This window comes from Equus asinus, chromosome 6, assembly GCF_041296235.1.
Source record: "Equus asinus isolate D_3611 breed Donkey chromosome 6, EquAss-T2T_v2, whole genome shotgun sequence".
Lineage (NCBI taxonomy): Eukaryota > Metazoa > Chordata > Mammalia > Perissodactyla > Equidae > Equus > Equus asinus.
Genome location: NC_091795.1, coordinates 39,461,537 through 39,479,245, shown reverse-complemented (window position 1 = coordinate 39,479,245; position 17,709 = coordinate 39,461,537). Strand labels below are relative to the sequence as shown.

At 53.6% G+C, this 17,709-nt stretch overlaps 4 protein-coding genes across 7 annotated transcripts; 1 reads left to right on the top strand and 3 right to left on the bottom strand.

The window, feature by feature from the left end:
• The first annotated feature begins 60 nt into the window (after window positions 1-60).
• WBP1 (WW domain binding protein 1) lies at window positions 61-2,681 on the top strand. Of its 3 annotated transcripts, none has more exons than XM_014829763.3 (5): window positions 226-468; window positions 797-898; window positions 1,433-1,535; window positions 1,663-1,839; window positions 2,011-2,681. In XM_014829763.3, the coding sequence occupies exons 1-5, from the start codon at window positions 400-402 to the stop codon at window positions 2,469-2,471; spliced, it is 912 nt and encodes a 303-aa protein (XP_014685249.1). In that variant the 5' UTR covers window positions 226-399; the 3' UTR covers window positions 2,472-2,681. The 3 variants fall into 3 exon arrangements, with proteins under 3 accessions (XP_014685251.1, XP_014685249.1, XP_070368032.1); XM_070511931.1 differs by having other exon boundaries at window positions 237-468; window positions 797-917; XM_014829765.3 differs by lacking the exon at window positions 797-898 and having other exon boundaries at window positions 61-468.
• Window positions 2,682-2,867: 186 nt separating this feature from the next.
• Window positions 2,868-6,625, bottom strand: MOGS (mannosyl-oligosaccharide glucosidase). The gene is made up of 4 exons (XM_014829754.3): window positions 6,150-6,625; window positions 5,742-5,968; window positions 5,054-5,250; window positions 2,868-4,815 (listed from the first exon to the last, which is right to left on the bottom strand). The coding sequence occupies exons 1-4, from the start codon at window positions 6,499-6,501 to the stop codon at window positions 3,072-3,074; spliced, it is 2,520 nt and encodes an 839-aa protein (XP_014685240.2). The 5' UTR covers window positions 6,502-6,625; the 3' UTR covers window positions 2,868-3,071.
• Window positions 6,626-7,174: 549 nt separating this feature from the next.
• On the bottom strand, window positions 7,175-10,250 carry MRPL53 (mitochondrial ribosomal protein L53). The gene is made up of 3 exons (XM_044772714.2): window positions 10,115-10,250; window positions 9,904-10,016; window positions 7,175-9,800 (listed from the first exon to the last, which is right to left on the bottom strand). The coding sequence occupies exons 1-3, from the start codon at window positions 10,204-10,206 to the stop codon at window positions 9,652-9,654; spliced, it is 354 nt and encodes a 117-aa protein (XP_044628649.2). The 5' UTR covers window positions 10,207-10,250; the 3' UTR covers window positions 7,175-9,651.
• A 779-nt stretch (window positions 10,251-11,029) lies between these two features.
• On the bottom strand, window positions 11,030-17,639 carry CCDC142 (coiled-coil domain containing 142). Of its 2 annotated transcripts, XM_014829757.3 has the most exons (9): window positions 16,571-17,639; window positions 16,199-16,285; window positions 15,971-16,120; window positions 15,706-15,836; window positions 15,520-15,633; window positions 12,360-12,474; window positions 11,975-12,152; window positions 11,659-11,849; window positions 11,030-11,510 (listed from the first exon to the last, which is right to left on the bottom strand). In XM_014829757.3, the coding sequence occupies exons 1-9, from the start codon at window positions 17,637-17,639 to the stop codon at window positions 11,254-11,256; spliced, it is 2,292 nt and encodes a 763-aa protein (XP_014685243.3). In that variant the 3' UTR covers window positions 11,030-11,253. The 2 variants fall into 2 exon arrangements, with proteins under 2 accessions (XP_014685243.3, XP_070368014.1); XM_070511913.1 differs by lacking the exon at window positions 16,199-16,285.
• Window positions 17,640-17,709: the final 70 nt, after the last annotated feature.

The window sequence follows — 17,709 nt, the reverse complement described above, 5'->3', positions numbered from 1 at the left end:
TGTTCATTGGTTGATAACTCAAAGTCTGTTCTATTGTCCACATTGGCTACCGTCGCTGTCAGTCAGGGCCACGGTCGAACCTTACCCCACTCTTTGTCTGTGCAAGCGCTTGTTGTCTGGGAGAGTGGCGGAGGCGCTGTAGGAGATTGGTCACAGGGAGTAACCTCTAGTCCGTTCCTATTGGCCCGCCCTTCGGAGGGCGATGCTGATTGGTAGGATGGAGAAACCTGGGTCCCAGTTGGCAGAGCTCTCCCCGGATGGAAGCTCCGGCCGCGGAGTGATGGTGGCGGTAGCGAAGATGGGCCGGGCAGGGACCGTGGCGGTGGCGGCAGAGGTGGCAGGGGCGGGGCTGCTGGCGGTAGAGAAGGCTGTGGTCCTCAGGGGGCTGTAGGTGGAGGCATGGCTCGGGCCAGCAGCGGGAACGACAGCGAGGAGGCCTGGGGGGCACTTCGGATGCCACAACAGCAGGTATCCCAACAGCTCCAAAAGCCTATCACGACAGCCATTTATTTCTATTTCCCCTTTCCTTGTCCCTTCCTTTCGGGGGCTGGGGGAGGAACTCACGGAGCCAAAGGCACTGTGAAGTTCCTAAACATGTCCCTTCACTCTTTGTCTAAACTTTGTAACGTAGATGTAGTTGACTTTGCCTGCAGCTTCACAGACCCCATCCCATAGCTGCAGTGGAATCTTGCAGTGGTTCTCCAGTGGCCAGAGGCATAGTGAGGCCCCAGGGAGGCTCCCTCTGTCTTGCAACAGTTATTTGTGATGTTTTTCTGTGTGCCTATTGTCACAACAGAGTCCGGCAGCGTCTTCTCTTGAGGGAGCAATTTGGAGAAGAGCTGGAACCCAGACTCGCGCCCTGGATGCCATCCTTTATCATCCACAGCAATCCCATCTGGTTGGGAGCACTGCTCTGGGTCTCACACTGCCCCTCTTCTTCTCTAGGAAGCCTGAGTCCCAGGGGTGGAAAGATCCAGCTTGGGAGTGGGGAGTGGCAGACCGTGGGGGCTGATGAAAGCATCTTAGTTTTGGAAATTAACCTTAAACCCCTTACCCGTTGTTTGAGACTTTGAGATAGCTCAGACCGTCTTCTGGCTTCTCCGCAAACATTCCCTTAACAGAAAACACCCTGGGGAGCTAGGCTTAAGTGTGAGAGAAGTCTTCTATATACAGAGCTGAAATCTGCCTTTATATGTCCACACCAGGCATCTTATTCTCTAGTCTGATTCTTGCTATTCCAAATCTTCTTCCATGTTAACAGCCCTTCAGATAATTTGAACACTCCTCTCAGCATCACTCTTCCGCCTCGCCATAGATCTCTGAGATAAACTTGGTTCACACGGTGGGATTGTGTATGTGCATGCAGAGTGGGTGGGTGGACAGTGCCTTGGGCTGGAATCTCCCCTGGTTCTAAGTGCCTCCTTGCTCCCAGCTTCGAGAGCTGTGCCCAGGAGTGAACAACCAGCCCTACCTCTGTGAGAGTGGTCACTGCTGCGGGGAGACTGGCTGCTGCACCTACTATTATGAGCTCTGGTGTGAGTCTCCAAGGCGGCTATTCTCGGGTCCTTCTGCCCACCCTCCCTTGGACCTCAGAATTCCAGCCTTCAAGGACCCTTCTCTGCATGGGAAGTATCTAAGACTCTCCCTCCTCACCCCCTGCAGGGTTCTGGCTGCTCTGGACTGTCCTCATCCTCTTTAGCTGCTGTTGCGCCTTCCGCCATCGACGTGCTAAACTCCGGCTGCAGCAACAGCAGCGGCAGCGTGAGATCAACTTGTTGGCCTATCACGGGGCGTGCCATGGGGCTGGCCCTGTCCCTACCGGTTCACTGCTTGACCTTCGTGAGTGGCTTGAGGCTCTGGGCTCGCTACCAGTGGCCCCTCCCAAACCGGGACCTTGAATCATCCCTACATTCTCTTTTCAGACGTTTCAATGCACATTTTTCCCTAATAGGAGACACCACTACCCTACCCCTGGTTGCCTTCAACCAATCATGCCATTCTTTCCTGCAGGCCTCTTCAGCGCCTTCAAACCCCCAGCCTATGAGGATGTGGTTCACCGCCCTGGCACACCGCCACCTCCTTACACTGCAGCCTCAAGCTGCCCCTTGACTGCTTCCAGTGACTGCACCTGCTGCTCCTCTGCTTCTAGCTGCCCTGTCCACTGCGAGGGAACAAATGTGGAAGGTGTTTCCTCCTACCAGAGTGTCCCCCATCATCAGGAGGGTGAGCCTGGGGCAGGGGGGAGCCCTGCCCCTGTACCACCCTCTTGCCGCTATCGCCACCTGACTGGTGACTCGGGTATTGAGCTCTGCCCTTGTCCAGACTCCAGTGAGAGCGAGCCAGTCAAGGAGGCTAGGGCTAGTGCCACCCTGCCAGATCTGGAGGACCACGCCCCTTGTGTAGTGCCTCTGGATCCCATATCCCAGGTCTCTCCTGTGGGGCTGGCTTCCAGTCAAGGGGACATCCCATAAGCAGTTTGGGGTGGGTGGATGGGTTCCTTGTCCACCAGAAATAGCCCTGGTCCCAACTCCTCGAGTTCTCCTTGGCCTTTCCCTGTCCTCCTAGAATCTGCTTTCAGGGCTGGAGTCCTGAGGAGAGGGGCAGTGTCTGGGGGACTGTGCTAGCTCTAACCCCCAAGACATACACAGGAGCCTTTGATCTCATTAAAGAGATGTGAACCAGCTGCTTGTGGATTTGGGTGGACTAGTGCTCAACTCACTGCATTGCACTTGACCTGAGTGGATTTGGAGGGGTCAGGTAATGGCCACTTTTCCCACCTTCTCTGAAGGACAGCAGGCAGCCCTAAGGCCTGGACTGGACTAAGACCTCTAGGTGAGGCAAAGCTGGCAAAAGCAATAGCGTTTGGCATGGTTTTCCAATTTATTTAAAAAAATAGACTCTGAATTCACATTCACCCCAGGGCTATGTGGGATGACAGTAAGGAGACACCTGAGATGAGCTGAGGAGGGTTTGAAGCACTGGTATCTGAAGGCTGGGGACAGAAGCTAGAGACCTTGTCCCTCTAGTGCAGAGTGGCACAAGGGGCCTGGCTCCCCTCCCATCCTTCCCTGTCAGTAGTCTTCAGCCATGACCAGTAGGACAAGGCTGGTCCAGCCGTGGAAAGGGCGGCAGCCCATGCCCCGCCCATCCCGGTCACTGTACTGCTCCCACAGGAAACCCGTGGCCTGGTACTGCCGCCTCACATTGCCCACCACGTTGGCACGGAGCTCACTGTGGAGCTTGGCAGCCCGGGCCTGGTGGGGACCCTTCAGATGCCCATAATGGTGGAGAGCCCCCAAGGCTAGGTAGTTGACGTTGAGCCACACAGCACCCCGCCAGTAGGGGGGATCATGCTCTGAATTGCGCTGGCCATAAAAGGGGCTGGAGGCTGCAAGGGAGCGCAAACCAAAGGGGCTCCAGAGATGGCGGCTGTCAGCTAGAACATCCAGCAGGGGCCCAAGGCGGGATGAATTGGGGTCCAGCAGCCGCAGCAGCAAGGGGAAAAGACTGACATAACCCAAGGCATCCACATACTGTAAGTGAGGGTGGGGCCGGCCCACCACTCGCACCAGCCCCTGAGGGGGCCGAGGCTTCAGTTGCACTGCTTTTGTGTGGTTCCCAAAGTCTGCAAAGACTCCTAGCTCTGGGGCCCAGTGCAGCTCATCCAGGCTCTCTGCTGCCTCCAGTGAGGCAGCCAGAGGACCCAGTTCTGCCACTGCCTCAGCCTCTCCCAGCTGCTTTGCCAGCCGCACCAGCACACGGGCACCCAGTGCCACCCAGCACCGCAGGTCCAGGTGCCGCTCAGTGGCTGAAGGGTGTGAAGCCCGGGGATAGTCATCCAGCCCTGAAGGCAGCGTCTTGGGGTTCAATAGGGTGGGCAAGGCTGGGTCCCGGCCCCGCCAGCGATAAGATAGTGGCACTGGCCCTGCCTGGCTCTGATGGAGCCAGGAGAACCAAGCATGCAGGCGAGGAAAGGCCCTGCGGAGGAAGTCAATGTTGGCAGGGTCACCACTCTCTAGCATGTGGGCTACAGGCAAAAGCAGGGTTGGGGGGTTGGCATGGGCCGCCCGTTGCACCAGGAATTCTGGGGGCACCCGGGCTCGGGCCTCATCCCCCAGCACCTGCTCCCGCCCAATCCAGCCATCAGCATTGAGCAGCCCCAGCCAGTGGCCTAGGGCCTCCCGAGTGAGGCGGGGATCCCACCGCTGGACCAGCAGCTGGTGAAAGCCCTCATCCCAAAGGAAGCCTCGTGGGAAGAATGACCGAGAGGGCACTGCTGTGAAAAGAGGGACAGGTGGAAAGAGGGCTGGGTCCACCTTCTGCTCAGACCCCTCAACCCCCATATCTGGCAACACCAGCCCCTGTCCATAGAAATAGCCAATCCCACCAAGGAGGCCGCTCAGGGCAGCCCAACCCAAAGCCTGCTCCTCAGGGCTCAGGCCCTTCTCCTTCAGCTGGAAGGTGTTCTCAAAGCGCTCTCTAAAGGCTTCAGCATGGCTCTCCAGGGCCTGGGTCAGCAGGCTGCCTGCCAGCTGCTCCAGGGCTTGCCTTCCTCCTACCCGGGCACTGCCTGATTCAAACACCAACTCCATGGAAAAAGGGACTTTCACCGTCACCTGTTGTATCAAGAATTGCCCTTGTCCCTGTCCTTGCCCACTTGGGCCTCTGTCTTCCCACTTCAGAGATCCTGGCAAGCCAAGGTAGCGTTCAGGGGAGGCCCCTGGGGGCCGATGCTGAAACCAGCTATTTAGGCGACTCTTCACCATCTCTGTCAGCAAGGGAAGTCCTGGATTGGAGGTCCAGAAGACATTGTAGCTTGAAGGGAAAAAGATAAATAAGAAATATTATTTAGGAGGAAGTGGTGGGGATTATAAAGAGAAATATAAAGTGATCAGGAGTCAGGATGGAAGGGTCTTGGCAATGCAGAGGACATAGAGCCTGGTGAGAAGAAAAATAACTGGCAGGAAAAAGAGTAGAGTGGGGGAGATAGAAATCAGGCTAAGTCAGCATCCATACCACCCTTACCATCACCACTCACTCTCTTCCCCGTTACCTGCCATATTTGGGGGCAGTATCCCCTGGACTGGTTGGTGCCAGAATTGTAAAGCGGAAGTCACCAAGTTCACTGGTGTGCCCACTGATGAACTTCAACTGCCCTTTGGCCACAGGCTCTGGTACTAGGACTTCCTTGCCATCTGTCACCACATAGAAGAACAGGGACACCAAAGGGAGGGCAGAGGTATCTGAGGCCTGGATGACCAAGGAGGACAGAAAAACCCAGCATTAGGTTGGCAGTCTCTCTTGAGAATCCGCCTTAGTGAGGCAAAGGGACACCAGGCAGGAGCAACAGGGTAAACAATATACATCTGTCAGTGTTGAGGGTCACCGAGGGTAAGCACCCGTGGGATAAAATAAAGAGCCTTGCACAGGGTTCTCTGGGAAATAAAGTACTTTTGTGCCATGTACTATGCTAAGAACTCTACATATTATTTCCTTTAATTCTTACAATCCTGTGAGTTAGGTGCTATTTTTATCTCCATTTTACAGACAAGAAAACCAGGATTAGAGACAGTAAATAGAGATGGTCATACAGGTAGTTGTTTAAGGCAGGCGCTCAGATTCAGACCAGGTCGTCAGACTCAGAGTCCCAGCTATTAGCCCTCACTTCATACTGCACTTCTGGCAGCAAAGGAAGGGTGGAGGGAATCTGGGCTGGGGGAAGGGTGTCCTGAGGCCCTGACCTGAGGCTCTACAGTCACTCTCCAGCTCCAGTCCCCTCCGTGCTGACCCCCAGGCCTCTTGACGAACTCAGTGGTGAGCCGTAAGGCCCCATCCTGGATGTGTTGCCGCCCGAAGGAGAGACCGTCGTGGAACTCCCAGCCATAGGGACCCACGCCGTCCCCCTGCTCACACGTGTGCCTGAGTTTAGGGGTCCCTGGGGTGGCGCCCTGCTGCGCCCACATCAATCCTGGGGGTAGAATGGCCACGTAAGTCAGAAAGCAGGGGACCTGTCCCTCTGGATCTCCGAGAACTTCAGGGTCATCCCTCTTCATAACTCTCCTGATCCACTCCTCCCCACCCTTGCTCTGGCGTGAAGCTGGGGCGCCCAGATTGAGTCCGCCCGCCCGCCTGCTGCGGGGCCCGGTTACCGGTGAGGAGTGGCTGCGGGCTGCGGGTCTTCATGCCGAAGTAGACGTGAGGGCGGTAGGTGCCCCAGAAGAGGTCCGGGGCCACGGCGGGGCTGGAAGAGTCGGGAGGCAGCGCCGGGGGCGCGGAGTGCAGCGTGACGGCCCGCCGCGCACGGTGCCACGCCAGCAGCCAGCTTCCCGACAGGCCCAGGGCCAGACACAGGACCCCGACGGCCAGAGCCGCTACCACGGCCGCGCCCCGGGCCCCGCCGCCCCGGGCGTCCCGTCGTGCTGGACCGCCCCGAGCCGCCCTCTCAGCTGTCCGCGCTCCGTCTGCTGGTGCTCCGCGGCGCCGCCGCTCGCCCCGAGCCATCCTGGTCCGGAGGTCGGCGTCGCGGGGGCTCGGAGAGGCGGCAACGGACCCCGAATCCGCCTGGCCGCACCTGCCGGCCCTTGCCTCCCGCTCCTCCCGCTCCTCTTCCGTCTCCAGCCGGAAGTCCCGCCCCGCCACGTCAGGTTAAGTCCGGGACCCCGGAACCGCCGTCGCCGGCGTGGCATAGGGCTCATCAGCCGGGTCGGTATCTTGGGTCGTGTCCAGTGGGTCAGTGTTTATTTGGTGTCCTTAGGGAGTTCACAAGCTAGTGGAAAAAAACAATCTCACACTGGGCTTTTTTTGTCTTCAAATAACGACTACATATTAAGAACTGGAGACTATTCCGAGTGTTTTACATTTAACCGCTCCCTACCTCCCCCCAATCAGGTGGCTGAAAACTGGCCTAGAAAGTTCAAGTAACTTGGCCCTGGCTACAGAGCCGGGAAATGTCTCGCTTGGAACCCAGGTGTATCTGAATCAGACTGGATCATTTTGCCCACACCCCATGCCTTCTTTCCTAGTGAAGTGGAGGGTGCAGGAGGGGACCCAAGAAGCAGCCTGAGATTTGTTCCAACAATCTTTAAGCAACCCTGTGACTTTAGATGGTCATATCTCCATTCAGTCTAGGATTCTTTATCTAGATGAATCCTAAAAGGACCATAACGGTGGTGCATGAACTAAAAGAATGCCTTTTATTTTTCTTGTCTACAACCTAGGAAGCAAAGGAGCTTAAGGGAAGGATCATTATGTCCAACTCTGGGAAAGCTGTAGGAAGGAGGTAGCATGTGCACCTCAGATTGACCTAGAAGAGTCAACATTGTAGATGGTGGTTCAGAAATGCAACTTAGATTCATACTTCTCAGCAACAGCTCAGCATAAAAGGTATTTTCATCAAGTACAAATCCCTATCATCCTTTAAAAAACCCTTCTCCACACCCTTATGTTACTCTAGCTATCAATGCACCTCCCATCCAAACTCATTATATAAAACTAATACTTGATGCTGCATGCTGACTTCCTATTTCACTATAATCTGACTTCTGGCCCCACTCTCCACTGCTAAGACTTTTTGCTCATTAAGGGATCATCTGCTGACCAAACCCAATGCTGAGTCCTGTCTTTATCTTTCTTGCTATTATTGTACCTGGTCTGTATCTCTATTGTAGCACTTATTACATACCTGAGTTTCATTATTCATATTTGTATCTCAGTACTAGACTAGAGGCACAAGGTAGATGCTAAATATTTGTAAATTCAACAAATGTTTATTGCACACTCTGTATCAGGCACTATGCAAGGTGCTGGGGACACAGAGAAAACAGCCCCAACCCCAGGTTCATAATCTAGAAGCACAGCACCAGCACTCAATCCATGTTCAGAGCGATGTTTGAACCATCCCCATTTTTATAGACGAGGAGAGTGGTTAAGTCTGGTCAAAGATAATAGCAAGTTAACCACAGATATGGGGGACTCAAATCTAGGTTGTCAGTATCCTTTTGACTATGGCATAAAGTCTCTTAGATAACAACACCCATTACACTCCCAGTAATGTTCTAGGTACTTTATAGATATCAATTCATTTAATCTTCTCAACACTCCTATGAGGCAGATACTATTATCCCCATTTTACAAATGAGGAAACAGGCACTGAGAGACCAAGTAATTTGTCCAAAGATACATAACTCCTTAAGGGCAAGCCCGGGATTTCAACCCCACGTACTCTGACTCTTTACTACACTATACTGCCTCCTGGTAGTTTTCTTTTTTTAAAGGGAGAGGGGAAAAACCAGCCCTTTGAAGACAGCACCCTTTTAAGCAGGGAAGCAGTATGGTAATGCTGTGGGAGAGTCATGGGAAATGTATTTGGCAAAGTACACAGCAGCCAGTGTCCAGAGATCCGTGACTGCCTAGCTGAGCATTCAGAGTTCTTCTCTAAACCAGTGGTTATCAACCATGTTTTCCTACAACCAATGATAAGAAATAACTCTATGTTGCAACCAAGCACATGCAGATACACACACACACATATACTTTACACAGTATATATCTAGATCTATCCACCTATCTACATATTCATGATTAAATACTTCCCATTCCATGTGCCATGAACTCTGATACTTTTTATTCTATTTATTCTATTCTGTTTTATAAAGGCTGATTTAACCCCCTAAATTGATTTCATGATCCACACTAATGGGTGGTAACCTAGTATGAAAAATACTAGGCACTGTTCTCTGAAACAAGAAGTGGTGAGACATAAAACCAGTGATGTGCTTTGGAAAGATAAACTAGAACAGCAGCAAAAATTAGAAAAAAGGATACTTGGTGGAAGAATGTAATGATACAAGACAATGAATGGGAATGGACAGAATATTTCAGAGCTTTTGTTTAGACAGAGTATTCTGAACTTACTGACTGGATATACAGGGAAAAGGAGAGGGCAGAACCAGAGATAATGCTGTAGTTTCCAGCCCAGGTGGCTGAGCAGATGAAGTATCTTTAAAAGGAATGGGGGAGTCAGGGGGAGAGACAAGTATATGTGTATGTAAGATTATCAGTTCTATTTTGGACAAAGAGCGTTTGGGATTTGGAGGATACTGGTAGTAGGTAACCTGACTATAGCACAGAAGTTGAGATTAGAGCCAAACAGAAATGCAGGATTTAACCCGAGAGGGCAGTTCAAGATATGACAGAAGATGAGATGCCCCAAAAATAAAGAGAGAAGAAAAAGAAGGATAGAGTAGTACACCCTTACTGTTAAGAAAAGAAAAAGGACCCAAGAGGAAGACAGGTTCCACAAAGGAGTGAATTGAGAGTGGCAGAGGCTACTGAGATGGAAAGATGAGGACTGAGAAAACAGCACTGGATTTGGCTAATAAGTCTAAGAGGCACCTTGAGTGAGTGGTGGGAGAAGCCCAATTCAAAAGCGGTTGAGTGACGGTAGGAAAGTAAAATAAATTCAAGTTTGTCCCGACCCCTCGGTGATCTTGTCTTGTCTCAGAAACGTTGGTTGGATTTGTAGTCACAAGGCTCTTTCGCTGTTGTTGGTGGCGTTCTGTGGCCCTCCAGATAGTGATTTGAGTGATTAAGTCAAGCTCTTAAGTGTCCTAGTCCGAAGCTAAAATCTGCTTGTTGGTCTCCTCCGCGCTGTCAGGACCCGGTCCCAGCGCCTGGCTTGTCCCCGCTCCCCGCCGCGCTACTGGCCTGGGCGCTCCTGGCCTGGATGTGGGAGGCGAAGGCAGTGAGCATTTCCCGGGCGGTGAGGTGGGCGCCGCGCATCACCAGGCGATGCCCGTCTCCTGGCGAGGAAACAAACGCGTCAGGCCCGGGAGGCCGGGGGGCTGGACTGAGGGCGCGCGGGCTGCCTGCCGCCCCTGCCGCCCCACTCCCCACCGCGCCCACCGAAAAGCACGTCCACGCAGGGTTCGGAGCCGTCGTGCCGCACGTCCGCAATCACCGCGCAGTTGAGGTTGGTGGAGCGCACCTTCTCGCTGCTCACCGCCTGGAGGAAGGTCCTGCGGCGAGAAGGCGGCGTGAGATCAGGCCGAGGGGTGCCAGACCCCGGCGGGAGGAAGGCGCGCCCCTTCCCGTCCCCACGCCCTCCCCCGCGTACCTCGTCGACTCCACGTCCTTCTCGAAGGGGCAGAATTGAACCCGAACCTGCTTGACAGACCGCAGCCCGAGCCGAGCCAAGCCCGCCGCCATAGTGACTTCTGCCCCGGAAGGACTCGCGCAGGCGGAAGTGTTAGCTGGACGAGAAGCTGTGAATGGCCGCGCTGCCGCGGACCGGGCCCCTGCCGCCTGCCGTCCGCCGTCGGGCGCGCTGGCCCCCAAACCGCCGGCCCGGCTCCCCAGCCCCACAGGAAGACGAAGGTCAGGAAGGAGAGAGGTGGTTTCAGCACAGGGCATGGAGGGGCCCAGAGTAAGCGGTCAGTAAATACTGCCTATCTTGTGAAGATAGTGAAGACAACGAATACATAGTGCAAAAGCCGTTTGCACTTGGCTCCGATAACACGGCCGTCAGCTGCAGCCTTTCCCCTTGCGTATCCTGCTGTGCCAGGTCTAGGTTAAGGCCATCCTAAGTGCTGGTCTCTTGCAAGGAGAGGGCACTACCACGGCAGGGATTATACACCTACCGGGGGTAAACCCCGCTCAGGTAACTGAAGATTAAAAATGGTGGACTGAATAACCAAAGCTTACATGTGAAGGTCCTATAGCCCATTATTCTTAAATGACTGGAAATAGTAATGGGGAAAGGAGTACAGGGTAATACAGCTCTTGGGACCGATCGAGGTGTAGAAATGCCTATTCCACCTCTGTGGTTCTTGATGAGTTAACTTTGTGTTTAGCCTGGCTCCTGGGACTTCAGAGGAAGTGGCATCTAGGCTCTCTGCTTTCTATTGCTTTTTCTTTTTCCCTTTCCCCTGGGATCCAACCCTATAGTCTTCCCCCCAGCGTCTAGCCCTCCTTCCAGCATCTATGCCTTCACTGGTGGGGAACCAGGCCTGAGCCTCCCAAGGATGCTGACCTCCAGGTTCCAAGCTGTGGTTTTGCCCTTTACTCTGGCTCCCAGGCACTGGAGTAATCTTGGATCCTTAGCTTGTAAGTCCAGGCTCTCTGGAGCTTGTGGTTCTCAGGTATGCTTTCTTCCAAGCTCCCAATTGTAGGCTTTTACAATATGCATTTCTAAATGTCTGAGCTTTTCCAGCCAGAGGTGAGGAGCTCTGACTTGCAGGTTTCAGATCAGGCTCCTTAGGATTCAGAACTGGTCCCCAGGCAGGAAAGAAAAGGCAAGTGCCAACGCCGGCGCTGGTTTTGCCTCAGGGCAAGCCAGGCCTGCTGATTTCCCACCAGGTAAGCCTCAGGGCTGGGTCCCCCTCCCCACAGTGTGCTTAGCCGCTGAGCTGTCTGGGTTGGGGGTCCTTCAGGCCGAAGAGGGGGCTCCAAGCTCTCCAGGCTATTGAGGCTGCCGCTGGGCAATTCCGTGGTCTGGACCTCATTACATGCACCTGGTAAGGCAAGAGTGGAAGGCAGGTGACTGGAAGCAGGGGCGGGAGGATGCTGAAGCCAGATCAGTGATGAAGATGGTGGAGGGGGCACATCAAGTAGTGAGCTAGGGGCAAAAGAGCCTAGAGTTGGGAAGTGAGAGTGACTCACAGCAAAACCTGTGGACTCGAGTCTTGGGCAGGGGCTGCTGCAGTAGGCACAGCAGGGCCCCATCCAGCTGCTGGAAGATGCTGAGCATGAGCAGGGTCTGGCGAAGTTCAGGGGACAGGCCCCACTGCTCCTCCTCCAGCAACTTCCGGACCACTCCAAAGTCTTGTCTGAGCTGCAGCGCCCCCTGCAGGCTGAACGCCAAGGTACAATTTGGCTGCCTGACCCTCCTGCCTCTCCAAACTGCTCTGCCCCCTCCCATGCCCTCCCTTTGTCCAGTTCCATTCATCCCCCTGCCACTGCCTCCTTTCCTCCCCACCTGAACCGGATCTTATGGGTGAGGATATGGTCAAGCCAGGCACCCAAGATGGCAGTCAGCGCCTGGCCGAGGGCAGGGGCCTGGGCTTGAGGTGGCAATCCTTGCAATCCTTGCAACACAGGCTCCAGTACAGTACGGACCACCAACCTAGCATACTCACTAGGAATGCTGGGTAGTTCTGGAGTGAGAGAAGAGAAAGGACAGAATATGAGACTATGGAGATCCACTGAGTCCTTAATGGGGTGTTTGGGGGAAGAGAGTAAGATTGGGGGGTGCACAGAAGGTGAGAACAAGGGTGGAGACAGGAGTGGAGCCAGGATTTGGAGGGGTTGGGAACGGTTACCCCCTGGAAACCCTGGAAAAGAATACTGAGATGAGGAGTTACCAGGACAGAGACGATGCCGCCAGTACCGACCCCGTGGCATGTAGAGTTGAAAGCTCTGTGTAGCTTGTTTATGACATTCTTGGGAAAAGAGACTTAGCGACTCTTCAGGCAGAAGCTGTGGGGATAGGAAGAAAGTAAAAGGGGCTTATCTGTTAGGGACTTGTCAAGTCATGATGCTCTTCTAAACTGAGATGTTTAACCTGGCATCTACAAAGCCCCAGAATGGAATCGTACGCATAACTATATGGGCCTGGGCATTTTCTGAGGAGAGATGCCCTAGCTTTTATTGGGTTTTCCAAAAGGTCTGGACCCAGAAAAGATAATGGACAGCTGCCCAGGATTACCTTGCTCTCTTCAGCTTGGTTCAGAGGATGGAAATACTCCAGGTTAATTTTATTCTATAGGAACATTAATAGGAAAAAAACAGGGAGACAACCTCACCACCACCAATGATTAAAAGCAAATGCTAGAAAGAGGTGTCTGCAGAGCAGACGGAGGCTGAAGAAAGAAAGGGGAATTGTACGATCTTCTGTCTGTCATCTATGAAAGGAAAGCAGGAACTGGAATGTAGACCAAGAGCAAGGACTATAACTTTCTGAGATTCAGGAGCCTTTGGAATGTCCTTACACTGAATATTCTTTACAGCCTACTTCCATTTCTGCAGAGCAGTGTAAACCCATAAAGCAAGAAAAGGCCCATTTGCTGGTTTGGTTTCTTTGGTTTGAGAGGTTTTGTTTTTGGAGGGGGAGAGGACAGCAAAAAAGAAGTGTCTCTACTCCACAACCCATCTTGGAGGAAAAGGACCCCAAGAAATGGGGTATGTGGTGGCAGGTCTGTAAAGAGGTGACTGGATGCCTGTGCGCCTGAAGAGAGAAAGCGGCCCTCAGGGGGTGGGGGTGGGAGGAGCAGACATGAGGACGGGTGGAGTCTATGTGGCTCCTGGTACGTGTGCTGACAACAGCCTATCTAAATCCAAATTCTTCCTCTCTTCTCCTAAAAACCAGAACCCCCTTCTTCCTTATTTATACCAAGGAAATTACCCTTTTATCAACTGATATTTCTTAGAAACTTCTGCATTGAACACTCTGAAGAAATACAAGTTCACACTAAGAGACTGTCTTTCTCTATGGAATATCACTGTCTAGCTGGAGAGAAAACTCACAGTGTCTGATTCTTCTTTTGCATCCCAGTGCTGTATGTGGTGGAATGGCCAGAGCATACACCTGACTCTGCAATCACCAGGCAGAGGAGCAAGGCAGGTAGGGTGCTTTGCACAGTGTTTAGTTCACATGGTGAGCACATTGTCCCTGTCCATTTTGCTCTGTTCTCACTACAGCTACCAAGAGCTGGACCCCTCTCATGTTATGTCTGCCCACCTCCCTTCCATCCTGATCACTATAGCTGGACCAGACTCTATCACTGTCTTTACTCTTTCCCTCCTGCTCTTACAATGGCTCCTCATCACTTATGAGATAAAGCCCCAAATCTGTGGGCTGGTGTTCAGTGCCCTCCACAATTTGATGCGAATTTGCTTACGCCTCCACAATGTCCCACCCCCATCCTGGACATATGCATGTGAAGGCACACACACAGAGCTTCTGCTTTGGTCAGGCCATTTCCCCACTACTCTCCCTAGGAACTATGAACTGCCCACTTCCAGTAACTGCTGCTGCTCCTGTAAGGCCATCCAGCCACCAGTTCGAGCCATAGGCCCTGTATAGAGCTTCTGCCACCACATGCCCACCATGGCCTTCCCTCCTCAGAGCTCCCATGACCATCACTGTCCACCCTACTCATGAGGAGCCTGTTTGGGGGCATGTTGAGCTGAAGGAGGTAGCAGTAAATGGAGGTGGAAATGCCCAACAGGCAGATGCAGATTGTGGATTAAGGCTAAAGTATGGGGGTCCACAGCACCAAGGCACTGTGGGTAAGTAGGAATGCAGAGAGAAAAGGAGCAGAGGGACAAAGACTGTACTCTACAGCCATGCTCCTATTCAAGGCAAAGAGGAGAAATCTGGACAGGAAGGAAAAACAAAAGACAGACATTTTTCTTTTCTTTCTTTCTTTCTTTTTTTTTTTTTGAGGAAGATTGGCCCTGAGCTAACATCTCCTGCCAATCCTCCTATTTTTGCTGAGGAAGACTGGCTGTGAGCTAACATCAGTGCCCGTCTCCCTCCACTTTATATGTGGGATGCCTGCCATAGCACAGCTTGCCAAGTGGTGTGTAGGTCCGCACCCGGGATCCAAACCAGTGAACCCCAGGCCACCGAAGCAGAATGTGCGAACTTAACCGCTGTGCCACTGGGCTGGCCCCAAGACAGACATTTTTCCATAGTAGGAATAGATAATGTACAAAATAGGGAAAAATTAGAAGTATAATAGTTTTATTCAGAAGTTTAGAAGAAAATAAGAAAACATTAGAAGAAACAGCCAAGAGTGGATGAAGGTTACCACCGTGGAAAAGAAATCTGAGGTAGGGGTGGAGGGCAATTAAAGCGCCATTTGTTCATTAGAAGCCTTCTAAAATAATACTCTATTTCACTTTTAAACTATGGACATGTATCACTTAAATAAAAACATAAATTACATGTTTAGAAAAGAGGAGAAACACTGTATCAAAAACTAGTAAGTGAAAGGAAAGATTCAATCATTTATCTTGCTTTTTCTCTACAAAATATACCTCTGAATAACCAAATAATTAATAAGGGAAAGTTTGACTTTATAGGAGTAATCCAACTAATCAGTGCAGAAGGAATAATAGAATTGGAACATCATCACTTTGCACTCTCTAATGAAATAATGCATCTAGGCAGTGATCATCAGTGGCTGTTAATATCACAGAATGAGAGCCTGACTTGGGGGGCGGGGTACAGAGGGAATAAATTGACCGTGACTGGATAATTGTTAAAGGCTTACTGGTAGGAATATGGGGGTCCACTATACTCTTCTACTTTTGTATATGTTTGAAATTTTCCATAATAAAAAGCTAAATAAAGAACAAAAAATGAACAGAGCCAGAAAAGATAAATTTAGCAGAGACTCCAAGGAGATTCTAAGTCACTGAGATGTTCTACCTCCACCACCACCACTCCATCAACCCCAAAACTGGGCACGGAACCAGGTCTTAAACTGCCACTGTCAGGGCCTCTGCTGTCCTCACCTGAATCTGCACAGCCAGCTTCCGGATCTCTAGGCCCAGCTGCTGCTCCACCTCCAGGGCCAAGCTTTCCTCTGAGGCCAGGGTAGACAGAGCTTCTGCCTCACGCAATAGAGGCTTTGGCAGAAACAGGGAGTGAGGTCTGAGCCCAGCCCAGGCTGCTCCCCTACCTACTCCCGAGCTACTCACAGGTAAGTCCTTCTGGATCAGGAGCAGGAAGGAACCTGGGGCCCATGCTGCCAGATGCTGTTGAGCTCTTCCCCAAAACCAGAGCAAGGTGGTCTGCAGGGTACAGAGCCCTAGGGCAAGGGGTGCAGGACCTGGGGGAGTGGGACACAAGTATCTGAGGGACCAGGGAGCTCCTTTGGTAGGAGGCAGGCTCCAAGACAGGGGGAAGGAATAAAGTGGATATCCTCAACTGTTCTATTCCCCTATTCCCAGCCCCTTGTCTTACCTGGAGGCTGACAGAGGAGCAGCCCTGACTTGGGTTCTCGAAGAGCATCCAGGAGAGGAGGGAAGAGCTGTTGCAAAAGCTCAGTGGTGTGAGAAGATGCAGGAAGGCTGCTCTGACCTCCACCAGCAGATCCCAAAGCCTGGCAGAAGCCTGAGGAAGAGGGGGTATGGTTTGATGGGGAAGGGGCATCCTGGAACTTGTGTCACTCCCAATGCCCCTTCTTCTCACCTTGGTCCCAGCTCCAGATAACAGACTGATGAAATAGGTTATCACACAAAGAAGCCAGCTCCTTCTCACACTCCTGAGGCAGGGATGCTAGTGGGAGAAATGACTCGAGCCTGAAAACTAGACCTCTCTTTTCCATAATCACTGCCCACTCGATGAGGGAAGAGGGTAGGCTTCCCCCAAGACGCAAGACTGGGGTGGAAAGCAAGACTTTGCCTTGAAAGCTCTGAAGCTATAGCCTGAACCCCAAAGGGGAAAGGGGGTGTTCATTCTAAAGGGCCTGCTTTTATAGCCAGGCTGGCAGGTGAGTGAGGTGGCTAGGGAGAAGGAAGAGACCCCAGCCTTCCCAAACACGCACCCAAACCCATCACTCACCCTGACCCAGTGCCTGACTCAGCTGTCGTGCCGCTGCCCTGGGGTCCCTCCAGGGTCCTAGACTTAGGTCCAGACTCTGAGCACAGGCTGCCCACAGCAGGGTCCAGTATTGGCTCCACAGGGCTCCAGCCCCTCCAAGCCCCAGTCCACTGCTGGCTGAACCCGCCACGCCCCCCATCAGGCCCAGGAGCCCTGGCAGCAGCTCTCGCTCCTCATGGCACCGGCTTTGAAGCTGGTCCCGCAAGCCCGATCCCCTGAGCGCCTCGTGCAGCTGACCTGCTACCAGGCAACCCCGCTCCTCCGTCAGGAGGCGGAGCACACGGGCCGTGGGGAAAGGGCGCGCTGCCCCTGGGAAGTAGCTCACGGCTTTTCCCTGTAGCTGGTGGTAGGCGGGAAGCGCCAGCAGCAGGTCGGCGAGTTGGGACGACAGGCCCGGGCTGGCGGGCGCCCGGCCCAGAGCGCGAAGCTCCATCTCGATGGCAGCATCTAGGCGTTGGGCAGCTAATCCGACCAGGCGCGCCAGCAGTAGCTGCTCGGGAGTCTCCCGAAGGCCGGTTCGCAGGTTGGCCCCTCTGGAAGGGTGCGGCAGCAGGTCGCGGCACAGCTGATGCAAGGGGCCGGGGCCGGGGGATGGCGCGCCGGGACTCAGGATCCTCAGGAGGCGCACGGCGGCCTGGAGGTGGCGGGCGCAGTCCCGGGCCTGGAGGAGCTGCTCCCGCTCGCGGTGCAGCCGCAGCAACACGGCCCAGAGGCGCTGCAGTGCAGGAGGAATCCGGCAGCCCGCTACCGGCTCCCGCCGCCAGTCCGCGGCGCCAACCTCATGGTGCTCTCCCGCGTCCGCCTGCGCCGCCCACCACGGCTGGCCCCCCGGAGCTCCGCCGGGCCGCGGGGCCAGGTAGGGGATGCTCCCGGCAACCGGCAACTCCGGGTAGCCCCGAACGTTCCCGCCGAGAGCGCCTGTCCGCCTTCTCTCCCACTGCTCCTCTCCAGCGACCTCGGGGTGCGCCCACAACGGCGGCACGGTAGCAAGCGGAGGCAGAAGGCCACCAGAGCGAGACGCCCGGGCCATGGGCTGCGTGTCCCGAACGAACCTAACGATTCCCACTTCCCCGCACCGCCCAACGCCCGCGGTAGCCGGG